Source organism: Esox lucius, chromosome 23, assembly GCF_011004845.1.
Source record: "Esox lucius isolate fEsoLuc1 chromosome 23, fEsoLuc1.pri, whole genome shotgun sequence".
NCBI classification, from domain to species: domain Eukaryota; kingdom Metazoa; phylum Chordata; class Actinopteri; order Esociformes; family Esocidae; genus Esox; species Esox lucius.
In genome coordinates, this window is record NC_047591.1 from 3,021,690 (window position 1) to 3,046,640 (window position 24,951).

Here is a 24,951-nt window from a genome sequence, read left to right on the forward strand (position 1 = left end):
GTCTAATAGATAAAACACAGAAGCAGCACAAACGAAATTAACAGCACAAATGGAGCACAAACAAACAAGATTATTTTGGTTGAATATGGAGCATGTTGGGGGGCTGAATGACATCATCTGTAATTAAAAGTCTAAAAAAAAGTCTAAAAAGTTTAAAAACACTGATGCAGAAACAAATCTTTTAATGGCACAAACACAGCACAAACAAACGGGACTGTTTTGGTTGAATATGGAGCATGTTGGGAGCTGAGTGACCTAATCACCTATTGTCTAATATATAAAACGCTGAAGCAGCACAAACAAAACTTGTAACCGCACAAACAAACAAGACTGTTTTGGTTGAATATGGAGCATGCTGGGGGCCTGAGTGACCTCAGAATCGCCTATAAAATATTCTTTAATATTTATAAAATGATAGCAGCGCAAGCAAAAAGTTTACCAGCACCAACCAGCACAAACAGAACACAAACAATTGAGCTGAAGTTTTGCATTGGGTTGGGTTGGGGGACCAACTTCACGCAGGCTTGCAAGATTTAATCTGTGGCGAAAAAAGAAATGTGTAACATGTTTTTGTAAATTTTTAACATACACGTTTTACTAATGTAAAATTCTAAATGGTGTGTCCTATATTTACACAATGTTATTTCTACAATTGAGGCTTCTACATGAAGACAGTAAACACCCGGGAAAAGTGGACAGTTTTTTTATCACAGGCATTGCCCAGAACGCCAAGCTCCTACAGACTCAGTACTATAATGCATCTTGAACAGAGTGGATTTTTTTTTTATATTCCATATTTTTTCCCCTCATTTATGTTATGTAGAATAAATATTTTTTGGTTTGTCCTCTGCAAGTCTGTCAGAATGATTAGCTTTTTTATATTCTTAACTCAGATTAGGAAAAACAGGTTGCCAATGATGTTCCGGTTATACAAATTATCATGTCTTCCTGAATTGAAGTGCAATTAAGAACAAAATGAATGCTACCTGTATAAGATGGGGACATGGATTAAATCAAAAGACAACAAAATACAATTATATGAATATGTTTATATAATCCATTGCCAGGGTAGCATTGATAAGAACATATAATTTGGTCATTGTGATTGTGTTGCAATAAATCTAATCTAGTAAGACACCTCTTGTCAGTGTTATGAAGATACACTATCTAAAGAGAAGGAGGAGAGATCAGCATGGTCTGTGAGTGAAAATGAAGTGAAACAGTAAGTGAAAAAAACTTGCCTCCACTAAAAATGTTAGGAACAAGTTCCAAAATAGTGCTTTAAAAGAAGTTTCACTTTATTTTTTAAAAGCCAAATAATTTCTAGTACAAACAATAAAGGCAATGTTTGTTGAAACTGATAGGGAATAGGAACAATATTGCCACATTTTATCTCCCGAATTTTTACAAAAACAAATATCTTTGTCAGTCCACTACAAAATACATGTTAGTACCACCATAACACCAAATACATGTACTGAAACATAGGTGTGTTTGTAAACTCACAGAAGCTGTTCAAGCGAGCTTCCTCTGAATCTTCGACAGCCGTCCCATTTCAATAAGCAACACTCCCTTAACCAGTCAGTGACAACTGTGTTACCATTGACAACCACGCCATTGACATTAATAATCATACTGTTTTTAGTAACCATTGTGCCACTTCCAGTGATGAGAACAGTCACCTGCTTCTCGCAAGTGAGGTCTAGACAAGGCCCTCACATTCTGGGAAAAGGGTATGGATGGACAGTTGGGGTGTAATGCTGAGGCTTCTCCAAAATTCCCTTATTGCCTTCTGCCCTTTCCTTCCTCAGGGCGGAGTGGCAGTCTCCACACACCTTACTGACTTTGCCATCGTACTCCAGAGTTACTTTGTTGTCAGAACACTTCCAACAGATCACCTGACAAACGGATGGACACAAGAAGTTAGTCAAACTATATAGCTGGTTATGATGGAGAGTAATAAAAGTGCTGAAGTGAATGTCAGTGTCATTTCAACGAATCCTAACTGTAGATAAAGAGAATGTGAAGTGTGTGTTTGTAACTCACACATCCACAGGCTCTGCAATGGTGTCTCCGACGAGTGAGGGCGTTGAAGGGTTCACTACATTTCATGCACTCTGCTACCTCATTGTCCCTGATCCACTTTGGTGCACGCCGACCCAGCACCTCAAACTGCGCGCGCACACACACACACACACACACACACACACACACACACACACACACACACACACACACACACACACACACACACACACACACACACACACACACACACACACACACACACACACACACACACACACACACACACACAATAATAAAAATGTAAATATGCTACTGTACGTGCGCACTGTCCGCACGCTCAACTCACATCTCTGGTAAGCTGTTGCTGAGCCTTCCCTAGTGTGCACACTGCCCACTCCGGCTGGGCGCATCTTCCTATTTTATGCAAGCGATAAACAGTCAGTATAGGGCAAAAAAAAAATCAAGTCTCTGCAAATATTAAAAATATTTAGTATTTGCGTGACTCCACTACTAAAAACATATTACGACGATGCCAAGTCAATGATTTGTAAATCTTCAAATAGCAATTTACTTTACAGTCACGCAAATAATAAATACTTCTCCTAGGTTCTCCTATACTGGTTGTCGCTGGCATAAGTTAGGAGGATACGCTCTGCCTAAGCGGGCAGTGTGTACGCTAGGGAAGGCTCAAGGACTGCTCGACAGAGGCTAAGCCTCGTTTAGGGGGTCTGAGCATACTCCCCAAAATATATTTTCATCATGCATTTTTAGAGTAACAACGGGTGTAAAATCTATCCAAATAAAAAAAATGTTGGTCAAGGATGGCAAAAAAAGTTTTTCTCATACTTTGTGTAAGACACTGATTTAATATGACTTAAATTCTATCCAAATAAATAAATTACAAATTGCAAATGAGGCCACTCTGTCCTCATCCATCCAACACTAACAAAAGGCACAAAAACCGCTATTACATTTGTCAACTATAGTTTATGGTAAATTAACATCTACATACAGTAGGGGTGAGCGGGGTAAGTTGTCACACTGCTCATACCTCCAACACTGGAGGTGCTCCCTCAAAAATCAAATAGCTACTTTGTGTCCTATGGTCAACTTCCTGTTCACAAGTGATCAAGAACACTAATCTGAGGTGAGCACAAGTTTCTTATTTTTCCCCTTCAAAAGAAAAAAATTGCCACTTAAAATATTTTGCAAGAAAACCTTGTTAGTATGAATGTAGAAAATTATAATTTTGAACTTAGTAGAAGAGACAATAACACGTATTTTGATACTTTATCTGCAGTCCTATGTTGAGCTAAACTTATCCACACACACACACACACACACACACACACACACACACACACACACACACACACACACACACACACACATACACACACATACACACACATACACACACACACACACACACACACGTTTGTACAGCTACCCTCATGGGGACCAGAAAATAGAAATTGCATGCTCCCTTGCCCTAAACTTAACCCTAAACCTAACCCTAACCCTAACCTCAATAAAGTAACATTTATGCCTAAACCTTACCTAGATGTAATGCCTAACCTTAACCCTAAACTTAACCAACAATGCCTGGACCTTAAAGAAACCCCAATTCTAACTATAAAATCAATTGTAAGTCTGACCCAAAACCTAAACCCTGAGCCGGAAATTGACTTTTGCCTCACGGGGACCGGCAAAAGGTCCTAATGAGGTCAATTTTTTCTGGTTTTACTATACTCATTGGGATATTTGGTCCCCATTCGTTCAGTAAGACCTAACACACACACACACACACACACACACACACACACACATATTAGGCTTGTGCAAAGCAGCCAGTATTTGTATATGTATTTGTTAAGGGGGAAAAAGTATTTGTATTCAAGTAAAATTCAATGAGAAAACGCAGCTTTTTGATATAACGGTTATCTTGTTCCCGAATACAAATAATTTTTAAAGTATTTGTTTGAAATAGGTATTTGTAAAAACCACATTATTTGTGCCTTTCCGAATACCGTATGAATTGCATTGTGGAAACAAGGATAGTAGACAGGGAGGAGGGCGTAATAAGGCTGTAGTGAATATTCAATTGCAATGAGGAAATTCGTTTAAGAAGGAAAGAACAAAGGAAGGAAGGAAAAAAAGAGGGGAAGGAAAGAAAGCTTGTAAGAAATTATAAAAGACAGAAAATGACAGCACACCACCTGACAATGTTAAAGGCCGTGAGTCAAGTGAAGTTGTAGGAAGCAAGCATGCACTGAAAGCAGCACTGTATGGAGTTAGATATGTCTCAATATTCGTAAATAAATCTAGAAAATCTGTGCATATATTCATCACAAATCACAAATAAAAATAGGATTTGTAAATGTGAAAAATTATTTTGTAAACAAAAACATCTGTAAATATGTAAACATAAAATTTGTGAATATGTAAAAATATATTTAGCAAATAAAACCCCCTCCAAGAACTGCCACCTTAACGTGGTGGAGGGGTTTGAGTACCCGAGTGACCCTAGGAGCTATGTTGTCTGGGGCTATATGCCCCTGGTAGGGTCTCCCAAGGCAAACAGGTCTTAGGCGACGGGTCAGACTAAGAGCGGTTCAAAAACCCCTTAATGATGATTAAAATGATGTGTACCGTGACAGGGGCAGGGGCCTAGACAACCCGATCTCTGGACACGGAAACTAGCTCTAGGGACGTGGAATGTCACCTCGCTGGCGGGGAAGGAGCCTGAGTTAGTGCGTGAGGTTGAGAGGTTCCGATTAGAGGTAGTCGGGATCACCTCTACGCACGGCTTGGGCTCTGGAACCACACTCCTTGAGAGAGGATGGACTCTTCACCACTCTGGAGTTGCCCATGGTGAGAGGCGGCGGGCTGGTGTGGGTTTGCTTATAGCTCCCCAGCTCTGCCGCCATGTGTTGGAGTTTACCCCGGTGAACGAGAGGGTCGTTTCCCTGCGCCTACGGGTCGGGGATAGGTCTCTCACTGTTGTTTGTGCCTACGGGCCGAACCGCAGTGCAGAGTACCCAACCTTCTTGGAGTCTCTGGGAGGGGTGCTGGAAAGTGCTCTGACTGGGGACTCTATTGTTCTACTGGGGGACTTCAACGCCCACGTGGGCAACGACAGTGACACCTGGAGGGGCGTGATTGGGAGGAACGGCCCCCCTGATCTGAACCCGAGTGGTGTTCAGTTATTGGACTTCTGTGCTAGTCACAGTTTGTCCATAACGAACACCATGTTCAAGCATAAGGGTGTCCATCAGTGCACGTGGCACCAGGACACCCTAGGCCGCAGGTCGATGATCGACTTTGTTGTCGTCTCATCTGACCTGCGGCCGTATGTCTTGGACACTCGGGTGAAGAGAGGGGCGGAGCTGTCAACTGATCACCACCTGGTGGTGAGTTGGATCCGATGGCGGGGAAAGAAGCTGGACAGACTCGGCAGGCCCAAGCGTACTGTAAGGGTCTGCTGGGAACGTCTGGCCGAGTCTCCTGTCAGAGAGATCTTCAACTCCCACCTCCGGCAGAGCTTCGACTGGATCCCGAGGGAGGTTGGAGATATTGAGTCCGAGTGGACCATGTTCTCCACCGCCATTGTCGAAGCAGCCGCTCGGAGCTGTGGCCGTAAGGTCTCCGGTGCCTGTCGAGGCGGCAATCCCCGAACCCGGTGGTGGACACCGGAAGTAAGGGATGCCGTCAAGCTGAAGAAGGAATCCTATCAGGCCTGGTTGGCTTGTGGGACTCCTGACGCAGCTGACGGGTACCGACAGGCCAAGCGGGCTGCAGCCCGGGTGGTTGTGGAGGCAAAAACTCGGGCCTGGGAGGAGTTCGGTGAGGCCATGGAGAAGGACTATCGGCTGGCCTCGAAGAGATTCTGGCAAACCATCCGGCGCCTCAGGAGAGGGAAACAGTGCCCTACCAACGCTGTTTACAGTAGAGGTGGGCAGCTGTTGACCTCAACTGAGGATGTCGTCGGGCGGTGGAAGGAGTACTTCGAGGATCTCCTCAATCCCGCTGTCACTTCTTCCATTGAGGAAGCAGAGGATGAGGTATCAGAGGTGGACTCGTCCATCACCCGGGCTGAAGTCACTGAGGTGGTCAAGAAACTCCTCGGTGGCAAGGCACCGGGGGTGGATGAGATCCGCCCTGAGTACCTCAAGTCTCTGGATGTTGTGGGGCTGTCTTGGTTGACACGCCTGTGCAACATCGCGTGGCGGTCGGGGACAGTGCCTCTGGGATGGCAGACCGGGGTGGTGGTCCCTCTTTTTAAGAAGGGGGACCGGAGGGTGTGTTCCAACTATAGGGGGATCACACTTCTCAGCCTCCCCGGGAAAGTCTATGCCAGGGTTCTGGAGAGGAGAATACGGCCGATAGTAGAACCTCGGATTCAGGAGGAACAGTGTGGTTTTCGTCCGGGCCGTGGAACACTGGACCAGCTCTATACCCTCTACAGGGTGTTGGAGGGTTCATGGGAGTTTGCCCAACCAGTCCACATGTGTTTTGTGGATTTGGAGAAGGCATTCGACTGTGTCCCTCGCGGCATCTTGTGGAGGGTGCTTGGGGAATATGGGGTCCTGGGTCCTTTGCTAAGGGCTGTCAGGTCCCTGTACAACCGAAGCAGGAGCTTGGTCCGCATTGCCGGCAGTAAGTCAGACTTGTTCCCAGTGCATGTTGGACTCCGGCAGGGCTGCCCTTTGTCACCGGTTCTGTTCGTAATTTTTATGGACAGAATTTCTAGGCGCAGCCAGGGGCCAGAGGGTGTCAGGTTTGGGGACCACACAATTTCGTCTCTGCTCTTTGCAGATGATGTTGTCGTGTTGGCCCCTTCTAACCAGGACCTTCAGCATGCGCTGGGACGGTTTGCAGCCGAGTGTGAAGCGGTGGGGATGAAAATCAGTACCTCCAAATCCGAGGCCATGGTCCTCAGTCGGAAAAGGGTGGCTTGCCCACTTCAGGTTGGTGGAGAGTGCCTGCCTCAAGTGGAGGAGTTTAAGTATCTAGGGGTCTTGTTCACGAGTGAGGGAAGGATGGAACAGGAGATTGACAGACGGATCGGTGCAGCTTCTGCAGTAATGCAGTCGCTGTATCGGTCTGTCGTGGTGAAGAAAGAGCTGAGCCGCAAGGCGAAGCTCTCGATTTACCAGTCAATCTACGTTCCTACTCTCACCTATGGTCATGAGCTTTGGGTCATGACCGAAAGGACAAGATCCCGGATACAGGCGGCCGAAATGAGCTTTCTCCGCAGGGTGGCCGGGCGATCCCTTAGAGATAGGGTGAGAAGCTCGGTCACCCGGGAGGAGCTCAGAGTAGAGCCGCTGCTCCTCCACATCGAGAGGGGTCAGCTGAGGTGGCTTGGGCATCTGTTTCGGATGCCTCCGGAACGCCTTCCTGGGAGGGTGTTCCGGTCCCGTCCCACCGGGAGGAGACCCCGGGGAAGACCTAGGACACGCTGGAGGGACTATGTCTCCCGGCTGGCCTGGGAACGCCTCGGTGTCCCCCCGGAAGAGCTGGAGGAAGTGTCTGGGGAGAGGGAAGTCTGGGCATCCCTGCTTAGACTGCTGCCCCCGCGACCCGGCCCCGGATAAGCGGAAGAAGATGGTATGGTATAGATGGTATATTTAGCAAATAAAACATCTTTACAACTGTTGCTTAACATTTACAAGTGTTGACTTACATTTACAAATCTTAAGATTATTTACAGATCTTAAATTTATATTTACACATTTTTGAGACACATTTTCCTTCAGTCGACAAGTTCTCGTGTGTGTGGTTTCAGTCAGAGGGCTCACTTGGTGGGACTGGAGCCTGGTAGATTGGAGTTTGTAGGTATCTAGGACATGTTTTTCCTGAAATGTGCATATAACGTCTATTTGTATAACAATATTTGACTGCATCACTAATGGGTAATACAACACAGTGTGTTTTCGACTTCAGGCAACTAACTTAAGAACAGTTAGTTATGTCAGCCTACATCTGGTTGGCTAGCTAGCCAGCTAGTAGGTTACTGTAGCATAACTAAAGTAATGAAAGTATCTAATCTAGGGTTTCCACCTGTCCCAAAATTATAAACGCAACAGTTCTTCTTTGCCCCCATTTATCATGAGCTGAACTCAAAGATCTAAGACTTTTTCAATGTACACAAAAGGCCTATTTCCCTCAATTATTTCTCCTTTGCCGAGATAGTCCATCCACCTCACAGGTGTGGCATATCAAGATGCTGATTAGACAGCATGATTATTGCACAGGTGTGCCTTAGGCTGGCAACAATAAAAGGCCATTCTAAAATGTGCACATTTAAAAACAACAGTAGTTGACCCAAAGTGCTTTACAGTCGAGGCAGATGGATTAAAATCTGCCTCAAAACAGGTATACGTGCAGGCACTAGAACAAACGATTTGGACAGGCTTTTGATTGCCATGGACGGCCACATTTGTCCTACTTATCAACATAAAATGTTGGTAATGTAGCTAAAGCGCGATGGACGGAAAGCAAATAATCTCTGCATGCATTGCTTGCTGAGGCTATATACTAGCAAAATACACAGCTGTCAATCAAATTTGAAAACTTTAGTAACTGCAGTAGTTACACATTATTTGTAGCTTAAGTGATCACATCACTTAAAGCACATCTTTGATCGCATTTGCAGATGATGGCAAGAGAGCTAGCCTACATTCCCAACAGCAGATGAAGGCAAAAGAGCTAGCCTACATTCCCAACAGTTATTAGTAAAGTACAGTATTGGGAAGCATCTTACCCAAACGATTTTTTGGGGGAAAATAATTATTGCTGGGTGGCAATGCCCCTGTGCCACCGGGTCTGTATACATGATTAAAGGAATAATACATAAAAGTCAACAATACATAATATAATACAATAGTAGATATAGGGCAAGACTAAAATGGAAAACACTTAAGACAACTAAATCAAATAAAAGTAATACAATAAGTAGTTAAGAGAAATCAAATAAAACCAACAACAGATTATTAAAACACAGTAAGTGGATGTTAAAAATAAGTAGAGTGGCCATGACAAAAACCAAGGGACAACGTCAGACTGAACTAAAAGCAAGAGAAAAAAGGTGTCTTTAAATTTGATACCAGGGAATGCAAATTTATGAGCACTATTGTATTACCACTAGCACTAACTAGTTGTGCAAGACTCCTACTGAATGAATCAAATGCAGTTGTGCAAGTCAACAACATACAGTTATCTAATAAGTTGCATTATCGGGTTAGATACCTTCATTACTTTAAAAGCTACAGTAGCCTACTAGCTGGCCGAAGGAAAATGTGTCTCAAAAATGTATAAATATAAAATTCAGATCAGTAAATAAACTTAAGACTTGTGTAAGTCAACACTTGTAAATGCTAAGCAACAGTTGTAAATGTTTTACAGATGTGTTTTATTTGTGAAATATGTTTTTACATATTCACAAACTGTATTTATATTTGTGAAACATGTTTACATATATACAGAGAATATTTTGATTAAATTTTTTTTCCCCCTCACATTTACAAATCCTATTTTTATTTGTGAGTTGTGATTAATATACACTCACCTAAAGGATTATTAGGAACACCATACTAATACTGTGTTTGACCCCCTTTCACCTTCAGAACTGCCTAAATTCTACGTGGCATTGATTCAACAAGGTGCTGAAAGCATTCTTTAGAAATGTTGGCCCATATTGATAGGATAGCATCTTGCAGTTGATGGAGATTTGTGGGATGCACATCCAGGGCACGAAGCTCCCGTTCCACCACATCCCAAAGATGCTCTATTGCGTTGAGATCTGGTGACTGTGGGGGCCATTTCAGTACAGTGAACTCATTGTCATGTTCAAGAAACCAATTTGAAATGATTCGAGCTTTGTGACATGGTGCATTATCCTGCTGGAAGTAGCCATCAGAGGATGGGTACATGGTGGTCATAAAGGGATGGAAACAATGCTCAGGTAGGCCGTGGCATTTAAACTATGCCCAATTGGCACTAAGGGGCCTAAAGTGTGCCAAGAAAACATCCCCCACACCATTACACCACCACCACCAGCCTGCACAGTGGCATGATGGATCCATGTTCTCATTTTGTTTACGCCAAATTCTGACTCTACCATCTGAATGTCTCAACAGAAATCGTGACTCATCAGACCAGGCAACATTCTTCCAGTCTTTCCAATTTTGGTGAGCTCGTGCAAATTGTAGCCTCTTTTTCCTATTTGTAGTGGAGATGAGTGGTACCTGGTGGGGTCTTCTGCTGTTGTAGCCCATCTGCCTCAAGGTTGTGCGTGTTGTGGCTTCACAAATGCTTTGCTGCATACCTCGGTTGTAACGAGTGGTTATTTCAGTCAAAGTTGCTCTTCTATCAGCCTGAATCAGTCGGCCCATTCTCCTCTGACCTCTAGCACCAACAAGGCATTTTCGCCCACAGGACTGACGCATACCGGATGTTTTTCCCTTTTCACACCAATCTTTGTAAACCCTAGAAATGGTTGTGCGTGAAAATCCCAGTAACTGAGCAGATTGTGAAATACTCAAAACGGCCCGTCTGGCACCAACAACCATGCCACGCTCAAAATTGCTTAAATCACCTTTCTTTCCCATTATGACATTCAGTTTGGAGTTCAGGAGATTGTCTTGACCAGGACCATACCCCTAAATGCATTCAAGCAACTGCCATGTGATTGGTTGATTAGATAATTGCATTAATGAGAAATTGAACAGGTGTTCCTAATAATCCTTTAGGTGAGTGTACACACATTTTCTAGATATATTTACAACTATTGAGACACATCTAACTCCATAGCACCGCTCACCGGATCGAGCGCCACGGCCATCTCCCTACTCCAATTGAAAGTCTATGAGACATTCACAGCCATCGCAGCCCGTGTGCAGGTGCCGTTAACCTGGAAATTCGAACCGCACTGGAACGTTTTTATGCCAGCTGTGTTTTCATCCACAGATATGGAAATATCAGTTGACGAAACCGACGATACAACAATATGACAATGTCAAGGATGTAACAGAATGGCCTTAGATCAGACCTGGGCAAGGTAAGGACCCCGGGCCGGATTCGGCCCGCGATACATCTCAAAATTTTTAAATAATACAAAATAAAAAATGCCTGGCGAGGTACGCAGATTACGTTACTTTATTTACTGTTGCATATTTATTTATTTTAAAATTAAAAGTCCCGTGGCTCTCCCAGTAATAAGTACAGTAGTATCATACTGTCTGTTTAAAATACCTTTAAGTTGAAACAAGGTATTTGCGTTGCTATGATACGTAGGGACCAGCACCACAATCCACGCGCGGAAGTTATCATTTGTGCGTACTACACGCAATTGATGGCTAGCGATCTCTGGAAATGAGCCTAAGAAAAGATGATAACGAAATCAGGGTAGTTTAAAAAACTACTGACAGGAAAATATTTATTTGCAGATGTCGCAGGTAAAGCAACTTGCATAATATGTTAAGCTAACGTCACAGTTTTTAAGAGTACAATTTGCAGAGGCACTTCCACAGCAAGCATGCAGCGAAATACAAAAACTGTCACCCGACGCTACAATTCAACAAGTCCAAGCGCAGATGCAGTCTCACTTCAACAGAAATGACTCCTGACTTCACCTCACTTGTCAACGTCCATATGAGGCTCTCCTGTTCATGTGAGTAGCCTTAAAAGTTGATTTCTTGGGTCTGGGCTGCTGGAATCGCTGTGGTTAAAAGCACGTAGTACACAAAATATACTGTATGAAGTTAGATGACGGCAATTATACCAACATTTGCTTTGAGTAAATATCTTCAGAAGTGATTTCATAGACTTATGTTTGCCCTAATAACTATTATACCTATATAACTGTTATACACTATACCTTATGTAATGTAGCTTACTCTGTTGAGTTGAAAGTTAAGTTTTAAGACGTATGTGTTGTAACATTTCTGTTGAGTAATAACCCTAAAAAGGGATTTTTTTAGGCCTTTGGCTGATATATTAATAGTTCATCTCATCTCATCTTCATCCGCTTATCCGGTATCAGGTCGTGGGGGCAGCAGCTCCAGCAGGGGACCCCAAACTTCCCTTTCCGGAGCCACATTTGCCAGCTCTGACTGGGGGATCCCGAGGCATTCCCAGGCCAGTGTTGAAATATAATCTCTCCACCTAGTCCTAGGCCTACCCACGAGGTCTCCTCCCAGCTGGACGTGCCTGGAACACCTCCCTAGGGAGACGTCCTGGGGGCATCCTTACCAGATGCCCGAACCACCTCAAATGGCTCCTTTCAATGCAAAGGAGCAGCGGCTCTACTCAGAGTTCCTCACGGATGGCTGAGCTTCTCACCCTATCCCTAAGGGAGAAGCCAGCCACCCTTCTGAGAAAACCCATTTCAGCTGCTTGTACTCGCGATCTTGTTCTTTCGGTCATGACCCAGCCTTCATGACCATAGGTGAGGGTAGGAAGGAAAATTGACCGTTATATCGACAGCTTTGCCTTCTGGCTCAGCTCTCTTTTCGTCACAATGGTGCAGTAAAGCGAATGTAATACCGCCCCCACTGCTACGATTCCCCCGGCCAATCTCCCGCTCCATTGTCCCCTCACTCGCGAACAAGACCCCGAGATACTTAAACTCCTTTACTTGGGGTAATGCCTCATTCCCTACCCGGAGGAGGCACTCCATCGGTTTCCTGCTGAGAACCATGGCCTCAGATTTAGAGGTGCTAATCCTCATCCCAACCGCTTCGCACTCTGCTGCGAACCGGTCCAGTAAGTGCTGAAGGACCGATGATGCCATCAGGACCACATCATCCGCAAAAAGCAGCGATGAGATCCCCAGCCCACCGAACTGCAACCCCTCCCCACCCCGACTACACCTCGATATCCTGTCCATAAAAGTTACAAACAGGATTGGTGACAAAGCGCAGCCCTGGCGGAGGCCAACCCCCACCTGGAACGAGTCCGACTTACTACAGAGAACCTGAACACAGCTCTCACTTTGGACGTACAGAGATTGGATAGCCCTCAGAAGAGACCTCCTCACCCCATACTCCCGCAGCACCTCCCACGGTATCTCCCGGGGGACCCGGTCATACGCCTTCTCCAGATCCACAAAACACGTGTAGACTGGATGGGCATAATCCCAGGTCCCCTCCAGGATCCTTGCAAGAGTAAAGAGCTGGTCGGTTGTTTCCGCTTCAATCTGAGGTTCAACTATCTGCCGAACCCTCCTTTCCAGTACCATTGAGTAGACTTTCCCAGGGAGGCTGAGAAGTGTGATACCCCTGTAATTGGCACACACCCTCTGGTCCCCCTTTTTGAACAGGGGAACCACAACCCTGGTCCGCCACTCCTTAGGCACTTTCCCTGACTCCCACGCAATGTTGAAGAGGCCTGTCATCCAAGACATCCCCTCCACACCCAAAGCTTTCAACATTTCTGGACGGATCTCGTCAATCCCCGGAGCTTCGCCACTGTGGAGTTGTTTGACTACCTCAGTGACTTCTGCCATGGAGATTGATGATGCTTCCCCATCAGCCTCCAGCTCTGCCTCCACTATAGAGGGCGTATTAGTGGGTTTTAGGAGTTCCTCAAAGTGTTCCTTCCATCGCCCAATTACCTCCTCAGTTGAGGTCAACAGTGTCCCATCCTTACTGTACACAGCTTGGATAGTTCCCCGTTTTCCCCTCCTGAGGTGGCGGACGGTTTTCCAGAAACACCTTGGTGCTGACCGAAAGTCCTTCTCCATGGCTTCCCCAAACTCCTCCCACACCCGCTGTTTTGCCTCTTCCACAGCAGAGGTCGCAGCCCTTCGGGTCTGTCGGTACACTGCAACCGTCTCCGGAGTCCTCCGGGATAACATATCCCGGAAGGCCTCCTTCTTCAGTCGGACGGCTTCCCTAACCACCGGTGTCCGCCAGGGTGTTCGAGGGTTACCGCTCCTCGATGCACCCATGACCTTTAGACCACAGCTCCCTGCCGCAGCTTCGGCAAAGGAGGCTTTGAACATCGACCACTCAGATTCAATGCCCCCAACCTCCACAGGGATGCCAAAAAAGCTCAGCCGGAGGTGTGAGTTGAAGATCTTTCGGACGGGGGCCTCCTCCAGACGTTCCCAGTTCACCCACACTACCCGTTTGGGTTTTCCCAGTCTGTCCAGAGTCTTCCCCCACCCCCTGACCCAACTCACCACCAGATGGTGATCGGTTGACCGCTTTGCCCCTCTCTTTACCCGAGTGTCCAAAACATGCAGTCTCAGATCCATTGACACAATCACAAAATCAATCATCGACCTTTGGCCTAGGGTGCTCTGGTACCACATACACTTATGAGCATCCTTATGTTCGAACATGGCGTTCGTTATAGATAATCCATGACTAACACAGAACTCTAACAACAAACGACCACTCGAGTTCAGATCAGGGAGGCCGTTCCTCCCTATCAGGCCTCTCCAGGTGTCTCCATCATTGCCCACGTGTGCGTTGAAGTCCCCCCACCAGAATTATGGATTCCCCTACTGGAGACCCATACAGGACTCCATTCAGGGTCTCCAAGAAGGCCAAAGACTCCGAACTGCTGTTCGGGGCATATGCACAAACAACAGTCAGAGATCCCCCCCCCACAACCCATAGGCGTAGGGAGGCGACCCTCTCATCCACTGGGGTAAACTCCAACATAGCGGCACTCAGCCGGGGGCTTATGAGTATCCCAAACCCCGCCCAGCGCCTCACACCCTGGGCAACTCCAGAGAAGAATAAATTCCATCCCCTATCCAGGAGTACGGTTCCAGAACCAAAGACTGTGTGTGGATGTAAGCCCCACCAGATCTAACTGATAGCGCTCCACGTGGTGGTGCCAGTTATTGAGGTATGTGGTGTGTATTAAGCACAAAATTTACATTAATGGTGATTAACAACAGAATACTGAGATTGATCAGGACTGATTATTTTAATCGTTTTATTTTAAGCGTAACTTTTTATATATGTTTGTGTTCTTGTTATTTGAAGTACTTTATTCAGGATTTCTATGTTCTGTACTTACATTTGTAATATAATGTGGTTGTTAAATGCCAAAAAAGTGTGTTGTTTTCAATAGTACATTATACTGATCAAAATGGGCTGGTGCACCATGCAACTCCCAGGCTGAAAATGAGTCCCACTCTGGCCCTGGCACACAATGTCACTGCAGATCCCATTAGGGTCCCACCGAGGGCGGTGCAGTTGGACTGCACAGTCCAGGTTTGTGGGGTGTGTAATCTAAAACTTTTGCCTTGCCGCACTCTAGCGGGTCCTTGTGGCATCGAATGTGCTTCAGAGGACACCATGAAATTGACTGTCCCCAAATCTGCTTGAAATTGCAGCAATCAAGCGGGGCCTTAATCACCACAAACTGGATATCAGGGGAAAAACAGACACACACACACCCCCACAAAAAAATGGGTGAGTTGGTAAATGGCTACAAATAAATCTTCAGTCGTCGGGGGTTCCCTGGATCTAACATACCTCCAATTCCTTAGAAATTATCTTAAAATTCTCATTCTTTTGCTGGTAAGCATCAATGGTGTCTTGAAAAGCCTGAAAGTACAAAGAACATCAGACCTGGTGTACTCTCTTCATCATGATGATGTGGCATATGTAAATAACACATTTTCAAATGTGAAAAAGTACTGCTACCTTTATCCAGTCCTCTATCTCTTGCTCAGAGCTGGAAAGACAACTACACGTTAATATTTATCCAAATACTCCATAACTAACAAACATTTAGGTTAAGTCACAGAGCGATATCAACCACCCACCTGGCCTGCAGTTCCAAGGTTTTCTCCTTGCCAGACACCTGGAGGGTGTGTGGGTGGCCCTCATGGGTGGTGCGATGCACGGTCATGCCTGCCACGCCAATCCGCGTTCGTACAGTGAACCGCTGCCCCACCAGGCTGAACCGTGGAGTGCAGCAGAGGAGCATGTTGTTGAACTGGATGGGCAGCAAGGGGCAGGAGAAGAATGTTATGTGCCTCAGTGGTCTAGTAATGAATTATGGTCAATCGTTCATATTCAGCGATGAGCAAGATTTAGAGCATTGGATGTTAGAGCTGATTCAATTCCCACAAGTGTGTCTCCTCTACTCTAAACAGCTCAACAGCCACACACACACACACACACACACACACACACACACACACACACACACACACACACACACACACACACACACACACACACACACACACACACACACACACACACACACACACACACACACACACACACACACACACACACACACACACACACACACACACACACACACACACACACACACACACACACACACACACACACACACACACACACACACACACACACACACACACACACACACACACACACACACACAGTTGTTGCACTATCCTGGGAGTCAGTTGACATCCACTGGAAAATATGTCCTATTAGTATTTTTTACCCATATTTTCTCCCCTGACAATTTTTTGCTGGTACACACTCGCTTGAGGGGAATGGAATTTCAAACCATCAAATAACCACGATTGAGCATCCTGTGGGTCTGACATACCATAAGAAGTAGATAGAGTGCATCATTACAAGGAAGCCTCATACATTATCCACCTTTCCACCCTTGTTGGCAAAGAGCCTTTTTGAAACACCCTACGCTGGAACCCTGGGCATTGCAATTCTTCAAGAGGTGGTCTTTTGACATTTAAGGGAATCCCTAGTGATAATTCATTAACAGTTTCATGAGTTTGTTTACATGACCAGGTGACCTGGGGAGGCAGGGATAGCACATTTGAGACCATTAAGTGAAATCTCCATCCACCCAGGCCACTGGGCAAAGCAAAACCAACCATCCGAAAGTGAGCAGATTCTCACCAGGAAGAGGTGTCTTTCCATGGCCGAGGCATTTCTGGCAGCCAGCTTCAGGATGCGTCCCTCCTTGATAAACTCATTGGAGGGGCTCATCATTTCATCCTCCTCCCCCAACATCTCACAGATCTCCAGCATCTTTTTTAGATTCTCCTAGAGGATGTCACAGAATAACAATTTCAAACACAACCCAAAGGTAATTAAGGTCGGACAGAAAAAAGGAATTGGAATGGAATAACATCTAGACAGTTTCATTAATAAGAATCTTGGTTATGGACATACTGATTTGCGGATGGAGCTATTGCAGTGTGTTGCTGCCATGGAGATAACCTGCAGAGACTCTAAAGGCAAATGAAGAAAAAGGAGCAGTGATTGGTTTTGCCGTTCTTTTAAAATAAAACAATCTAAAATAAACTGCTAGATCCTTATAATTTTATAACCTTACAATATTTTCAGAGGAAACAGTTAGCCTACCTTGAGTTCTAGAGAATGTGACCACCTGCATGTGTTTAGCTACCATTTACAACATCCAGATCTTTGTAATAATAAGTGAGTGATATTAGTGGGTCTAGTGCATGTGGGCAGACCAAGAAGCAGGGTAATAATTAGATGGATTTAATCATCTGATAATCACATCCCTGAGTTGGCAGAGAGAAAAAACAAGTTGAGCAAGTTCCCCAATTCCCTCCGGGTACTAACATGGCAGCTCATAGTTTGGATAGATTGGGTTAAATGTGATAGCGAAATCTCTGTTGAATCTTCTGTGTGGACAGATGAATCTCCCCTTTTCTCCTTACAGTAAGATCGGTGTTAACTCACTCTCAGCGTGGCTACGGTCTAAGTCATTGTCAGGAAGTCTCGTTAGGTAATCCCTGAGCAGCATCTCATAGCGAGGAACTCTCTGCACAGGCTCCAGCATGTGGTGCTGCAGGGTCAAGCTACCACACACCTGCTGACACTGCAAAAAAAACCCTATTGATTTACGTATCGTGAAATAAAGACAAGTGTAAAGAAGATATTCAGGTGTAAAAAGTGCAACGCGTCAGAAACTGCAACGATTCCCCACCCCGACGGACCACCAGACCTGTATTTCTTGCACAATGTTCCTGAATGGGGCAGACCTCTCGGTCCACACTTTAAGTAGCTCCATAGCTTGGTCAAAGCTCATCACATACTCAGCATACATCCTGAGGAAGGGAGCATGTTGCTGCATGACATCACCCAGACGAGGCATAACAGACCTGTGGGGACATCGGTCGGAGTTCAAAGGAATAAGAGGACACTGTTTGGATATGATGCCAGAGACTTTATGAAGGATGTTAATACTGTTATGGGTATTATTTTAGGCTTAATGTATGGGATAAAATCAAATGGCAATAAAAAAATATCTAAATTTTCATCATACGACAAAACACGAAAGACCAATATTGAGGTGTTATATTTTTTATGCCTTAGGAACTGTTTCATTAATCATTGTTGTTGGATCAGAGTAGCAGTTTGTAGAACATAGTACTTGCAACACCCAGGGTTATGTGTTTAATTCCCACAGCAGCCAATACTAAAAATATTATGAATGCACACATGCGCTGGATAAGATTATCTGTAATATTCCAGAGAGGAAGATTAGAGTAAAATAAAAATCGAATTATATATACACCCTTGATTTTTCTAGATCAGTGGATAATTTTCTTGTGACCATGACAAAAGTTGGAGACCGTACAGTCATGAAAGATGCCTTTGTAATCCCAAAACTCCCCTCTCTGCCCTATGCACTTGCTCGATTGTCATCGGTCGTGGACAAAACTCTTAAGGCTGGGTCGTGGACAAAACTCAGCCATACTGTCAAATAGGTCCACTCCTAAAATGTTCTCATGATCTCAACAAAACAAGGGAATATTTATTTTTATTCAGATGTTCTCTCTGGACTTCCGTAAAATGAAATGATGACTCTGCGAAACATTACATTCTCTGTTGACAACTTACTTCATCATTGTTTAGTTTCAAGTTGTATTGGTCATGTGCATACTGCACAGTAAGATCCACAAGACAAACAACACAAACTTCTTACATGCAGGGTGCTACCTGACATATATAAATAAACACAATTATCCAGCTTTGTCTGTTTGGGTTGTCTCACCATTGGTCCATTCGAGCTTCCAGGTCTGGCAGGAGGAACTGACTGTGGAAGGTGTGGATGGAGGAGATGTTGGAGAAGATGTTCCTTATAACAGTTATAGGGAATGAACCCATACCTGCCTCTACTGCCAGCCGTGAACGAAAAACCTGCTTGTGCACACAAACAATTTCACAACACTGCTGATCAATACACATTCTGTTCAAGTCATTTCACACAAACTATAATAAATAAACAGTTTGGTTCACAGTGAGTTGCTGACCTGGTCTATCAGGTGAAGACGAGCCACATATGCCCTCTCAGTCTGCAGTAGCTCGTTAGCAATCTTATACAGTTTTTGCTCTGTGGAATCTTGCACTTTGTTCTCCTCCCTACCCCTCTCCACGCTGTTATCTTCTGTAGGGAATTCCGGAAGCTTGGCCCCCTTGTTCAACTCCGTCCCCATCTGAGTTCCTGGAGAAGTGGACAACGCCACATGGAGAACCATATCCACATTCTCTCCACCCTCTTGGTCCCCTCTGTGGCCATTGACCAGTACATTGTTAGTCAAATAATTGCCATTGATTGGAGAGAGACCCGGATCTCTGCCCTTGTTAAGGTCCAATTTGTCTTCTCTGTATGGCCTAAGTCTGTGGGTGTCCAGTTGACTTCCGGGGTTGGTACACAGGCCAAGGTCTGTAGAGGTGGGGCATCTAGGGCCGTTGACAGCTGATTGGTTTTCCCCAAGGTGAATGATGAGGTCGGGCAGGTTACAGGCTGTTCCTGCTATCGCTCCATGTCTCCCTGTCCTGGCCACAGGGCTTCTCATCATGGATCCTGATTCTTTCACTGGGGACTGAGCTCCTACAGTCCCCTTTGGCAGGCTTTTTTCTGGGCTGGGGAATCCTAGGTCCTTCCCTGGATTCTGGGTGCCTGGTGATGCTCCCTTGTTTGGACTGTTGGTAGGCCTTGTCTCTGGCACATTTTCTAGGCTGTGAAGCCCTACTTGTCCCTTCATAGGGCTTGGAGGTACCCCTGGAACATTAACAGGGCTCCACACAGAGCAATCAGGATCGGCGGGTTTAGGTATAACTGTAGACAGAAATGCACAGTAATGGATTTATCCTAGTCTGCTAGAAGTGCTTGAGACATCTTACCAACTGCTACTGGCATGACAATGACCATTGATTTTAGACTGCTAGCTAGTCTCTGTTCAACTACTACATTTCACTTTCTATACTCTGTTTAATTTGCCCAAGAGTGAAAGTGGAATTTTAAAGCTATATTTTTCTTCAGGCATTTTATACTTTATTCGATAACATAAAAGAAAATGGGAGGGTGTTTCTGCTTTAAGAACAGAAATTCGGATTCAAAGACATGGTGCAACAGTACATGTGCCCAAGAGACTGCAGATACTGTACCATCTGAGGACAAAAGGGAGTTTGTTACATTTGTAGAAATCAGTCCATATAAAAAGACTCACATTTGTCCCATTACAAATGGAGAGTTGCCCAAATCGTTGTTAACCCATTTTTATTCAATAATCTACATATTTTTTTACTTCAACCAAACAATAATGCATTTTCTTTGGGATGCCAAGGTACCGTGGCACGGATTTAAGGGAATAATAATTAACAGAAGCCTATGACACTTGGTGGGTTGTTTATTTCTATTTCTAAACAAGGGCTGGTCTGCTGCAGGAAGGGTTTGACACCTAGATCAGGTGTCAGTTATGAGTGCCAATGACCAATACAAAACATAAGGCCAACTGTGCAGTACATACCCAGTTTCCACTTACACCACACACAGACTCCAGCAATGAGTTTAGAATACAGTAGCCAATCAAATCTAGAATTTAAATGGCACTGTGTGTAAACAAACAGAGATAATGGTTTGCATCTTTCCCAGGTAAAAAAAGCACTGACTCAGAATTCACAAGATGTGTTATCCGTTATCTTCTCTAACGCACACATTCCCAAAGGTGACCTTTGCTGCAGTGCCCTCAGTAAGACAATTTTCCTTTCGGACTCGGATAAGTTATGTAATAGTAAGGAGTAGTGCAGTTCTGATTGTCAGCTTTAATGGATGAACCATTAATAAATAACAGCATGCTTTGTACATAGTCACCCCATTTTAGGGTACCAAAAATATATGGTTAGATTAATATAATGTACAATAGTCATTTTTAGTACTTGGTTACATATCCTTTGCAACAAATGATTGACTAAAGTCTGTGACCCATAGACACCTCCAGACCCTGGATGTCTTCCCTGGCAATGTTATACAAGATATTGCTGGCTTTGGGCCCTTTTGGTCTTGTCAGCAAGTGAAAGGCATGATTAACTGGATTTGGATTGGGTGATTGACTTGGCCTGCTGCATGATGAAGCGCTGTCCAGTGAGTTTAGCTGCATTTGGTTGCATCTGAACAGGCAACATGTTTCTGCACAGTTCAAAATTAATCCTGCTGCTGCCGTTTCACAGATGAGAGCATCATTTGGATCATGGGCAGTGTTTTTTATATCCATTCAATTGTATCCACAACCCTGTCTCAGCAGAGCAACAGGCTAGGCAGAGTTGAAGTATAAAGAAAGTCTTCCATCCAGGAATATTTGCCAAACCATTATACATTTCTCCACACTGCCCATCAGGAAGTCGGATCAGCTCTTCACTGGTACAGTATCAGGTTGGAACGTCTTGATGAAGCCACAAGGCTTCCTTCAAGAAATCATATTCCAAGTTATTCAACTCTGATGGCCTTACAGGGATCATCAAACGCCTGACACCAGTGCAGCGAATTCAGGGAGAAGCTCTAGCCAGGACTCAACATAAACAAGGGCGGACATAAACAGGTCTTCACAAGGCTGATGGGTAGTCAAGAATGTGTTTTTGTATTTTTCAAAGGTTACTTTTTCATGTTTTATTGATAAAGAAGTAACATTGGGAGATGGCTAATGGAAGACAGTTGGAAGGAAGCATTTTGGAACCATGATCTCCATTGGGATTATGTACAAAAGTATATGTGGTCCAAAGACCAATTAGTGGAAATATGAAAAGAAAAGGGATGCCTGTCTACAAGATCTATGGTATAATCAGATACAGTTCATACAAAAAGTCTACACACCCCTGTTAAAATGCCAGGTTCTTGTGATGTAAAAGAATGAGACAAAGATAAATCATGTCAGAACTTTTTCCACCTTTAATGTAACCTATAATGTGAACCATTCAATTGAAAACAACCTGAAATCTTTGAGGGGAAAAAATAAAAAACTCACAATAACCTGGTTGCATAAGTGTGCACACCTTTAAATTAATACTTTGTTGAAGCACCTTTTGATTTTATTACAGCACCCAGTCTTTTTGGGTAGGAGTCTATTAGCATGGCATATCTTGACGTGGCAATATTTGCCCACTCTTCTTTGCAAAAGCGCTCCAAATCGCATCTGTGCACAGCCCTCTTCAGATTACCCCACAGATGTTCAATTGGATTCAGGTCTGGGCTCTGGCTCGGCCATTACAAAACTTAAATCTTCTTCTGGTGAAGCCATGCTTTTGTGGATTTGTGCTTTGGGTCGTTGTCGCACTTCCTCTTCATCTTCAGCTTTCTAATGCCTGAAGTTTTTGTGCCAAATTGCCTGGTATTTAGAACTATTAATAATTCCCTGCACCCTGACTAAGGCCTTGGTTCCAGCTAAAGATAAACAACCCCATAGCATGATGCTGCCACCACCATGCTTCACAGTGGGTATGGTGTTCTTTGGGTGATGTGCAGTGTTGTTTTTGCGTCAAACATACCATTTGGAATTATGGCCAAAAAGTTCAACCTTGGTTTCATCAGACCATAACACATCTTCCCATAACACATCTACCATAACACATCATCTTGCTTTTGGGAGACTTGATGTTTGTTTTTGCAAACTTCAGTCGGGCTTGGATGTTTTTCTTTGTAAGAAAAGGCTTCCGTCTTGCCACCCTACCCCATAGCCCATTTATATGAAGAATACGGGAGATTGTTGTCACATGTAGCACACAGCCAGTACTTGCCACAAATTCCTGCAGTTCCTTTAAGGTGGCTGTAGGCCTCTTGGAAGCTTCCCTGACCAGTTTTCTTCTCGTCTTTTCATCAGTTTTGGAGGGACGTCCGGTTCTTGGTAATGTCTCTGACATATTTTCTCCACTTGATGATGACTGTCATCACTGTGTTCCATGGTATATCTAATGCTTTGGAAATTGTTTTGTACCCTTCTCTTGACTGATATCTTTCAACAATGAGATCCCTCTGATGCTTTGGAAGCTCTCTGCGGATGATGGCTTTTGCTCTGAGATGCAACTAAGAAAATGTCAGGAAAATCCTACTAGAACAGCTGATGATGGTAGGTGTGTAATGACTTCTATTTAACATTAGTTTGAATGTGATTGGTTAATTCTGAACACAGCCACATCCCCAGTTATAAGAGGGTGTGCATACTTATGCAACCACTTAAGGTTTTTATTTTTCATTTTTCCCCCCAAAATTTTCAATTTGTTTTTCAATTGAATTGTTCACATTATAGGTCACATAAAAAGTGGAAAAAGTTCTGACATGATTTCATCTTTATCTCATTCTTTTACATCATAAAAACCTGGCATTTTCATAAAGCTCTTTATAACCACTGTATTTAACAAACTATATTTAGGAGGACCTCCAAAATTTTGCATAACTACAGATATTTTAGTTTAGCTCAACTTTTGTAATCGAAATAGTGGAGACCTGCGGCTGATTACTTGTTTATGGATAATAACAAACACACAATGCCCTCCTAAATAATCATTTAGGCACATGTCTTCTTATCTCAGAAGAACAGATAGCATGAACAAGTACTGAACTGACCTTTTGCCACTTCTGTCCACATTGTAAAAAAGGGGTGTAAATGCATCCTGTCATAAGTTTTAATACTATCTTTTTCAACTACGAAAATGTGAGCCAACTGGTTGTCTCAAACATGGTCATGACAGAAAGAATTCAGCTAGGGCAGTGTGTCCCAATCCTGGCCCTGGGGGACCCCAAAAGGTGAATGTTTTTGGCCTAGCACTCACACACCTGATTCTAATGTTGTACTACAGGTTACACACCTGTAGTACAACTTATCATCAATACTTTCATTTGAATCAGGCCTGTTAGTGCTAGGACAAAAACGTGCCTCACTTAGGGTCCCCAGGACCAGGATTGGGAAACATTAACCTAGGGCATTACAACTATTGAGGGAGAGTGGCTGGAACATTACCATTGCTGGAGGCGACGGACCGCATATGATTGGGCTTCCAGTGTTGTATACACACTGCTGCCATGCCAACACACCACCATTTGTGGATCTCTGGTCCGAATTTGTAATTTCCTTAACTTTTTCTTTACTGTTTACTTAAATGTTAACCATTTATTCTACAAAAAATTCGTTGAATTATGCGTAACAATATCAATTGCAAAAACCACATAGGCTAATAAATCCAATTTGCGCTTTGGCGCACTCAAAGTTTCCAAACGTACCTAAAGTATGGTCATGGTCTTGCAATTCCCGTAATCCTTTAGACTTTCTCTTCACAGCCGTCCGTCTAAACTCCATCTCATGAGTGGTGTTCACGCTCTCCGTCTTTTTAGGGTCAAACATGTTCGTATTATTGATAATACTAACCTTTAGACTAGACCATTTATTTGTTGTTCTTTTCAGCGTGAACTGAGATCTGATTCGACGCGCATAATCAACAAACGCGGGACCTATATTTGGTCGACGCATGTAATCCCTGCACTACGCCAGCAACAAAAACGTTAAATTTAGGACTACTAGATTTATAACGCCATAAACCAACAGCACTGAAGTTGAATCAGAGATGCAGTATTTTCCTTTTGTAAGTAAAAATACCGCCCCGTTTTATAAACCTCCCGCCCCCTGTGAGGATATTG

At 44.1% G+C, this 24,951-nt stretch overlaps 1 protein-coding gene across 2 annotated transcripts; it reads right to left on the reverse strand.

Moving 5' to 3' along the window:
- Positions 1-1,091: 1,091 nt before the first annotated feature.
- On the reverse strand, positions 1,092-24,927 carry fgd4b (FYVE, RhoGEF and PH domain containing 4b). 2 transcript variants are annotated; one of them, XM_010886869.4, is made up of 12 exons: positions 24,538-24,923; positions 19,298-20,106; positions 19,039-19,184; positions 17,986-18,142; positions 17,721-17,859; positions 17,184-17,242; positions 16,908-17,054; positions 15,824-15,996; positions 15,702-15,732; positions 15,531-15,602; positions 2,047-2,172; positions 1,092-1,898 (listed from the first exon to the last, which is right to left on the reverse strand). In XM_010886869.4, exons 1-12 carry the CDS (start codon positions 24,782-24,784, stop codon positions 1,716-1,718), a joined length of 2,289 nt encoding a protein of 762 aa, XP_010885171.1. In that variant the 5' UTR covers positions 24,785-24,923; the 3' UTR covers positions 1,092-1,715. The 2 variants fall into 2 exon arrangements, with proteins under 2 accessions (XP_010885171.1, XP_010885172.1); XM_010886870.4 differs by lacking the exons at positions 1,092-1,898; positions 2,047-2,172 and adding an exon at positions 14,912-15,417 and having other exon boundaries at positions 24,538-24,927.
- Positions 24,928-24,951: the final 24 nt, after the last annotated feature.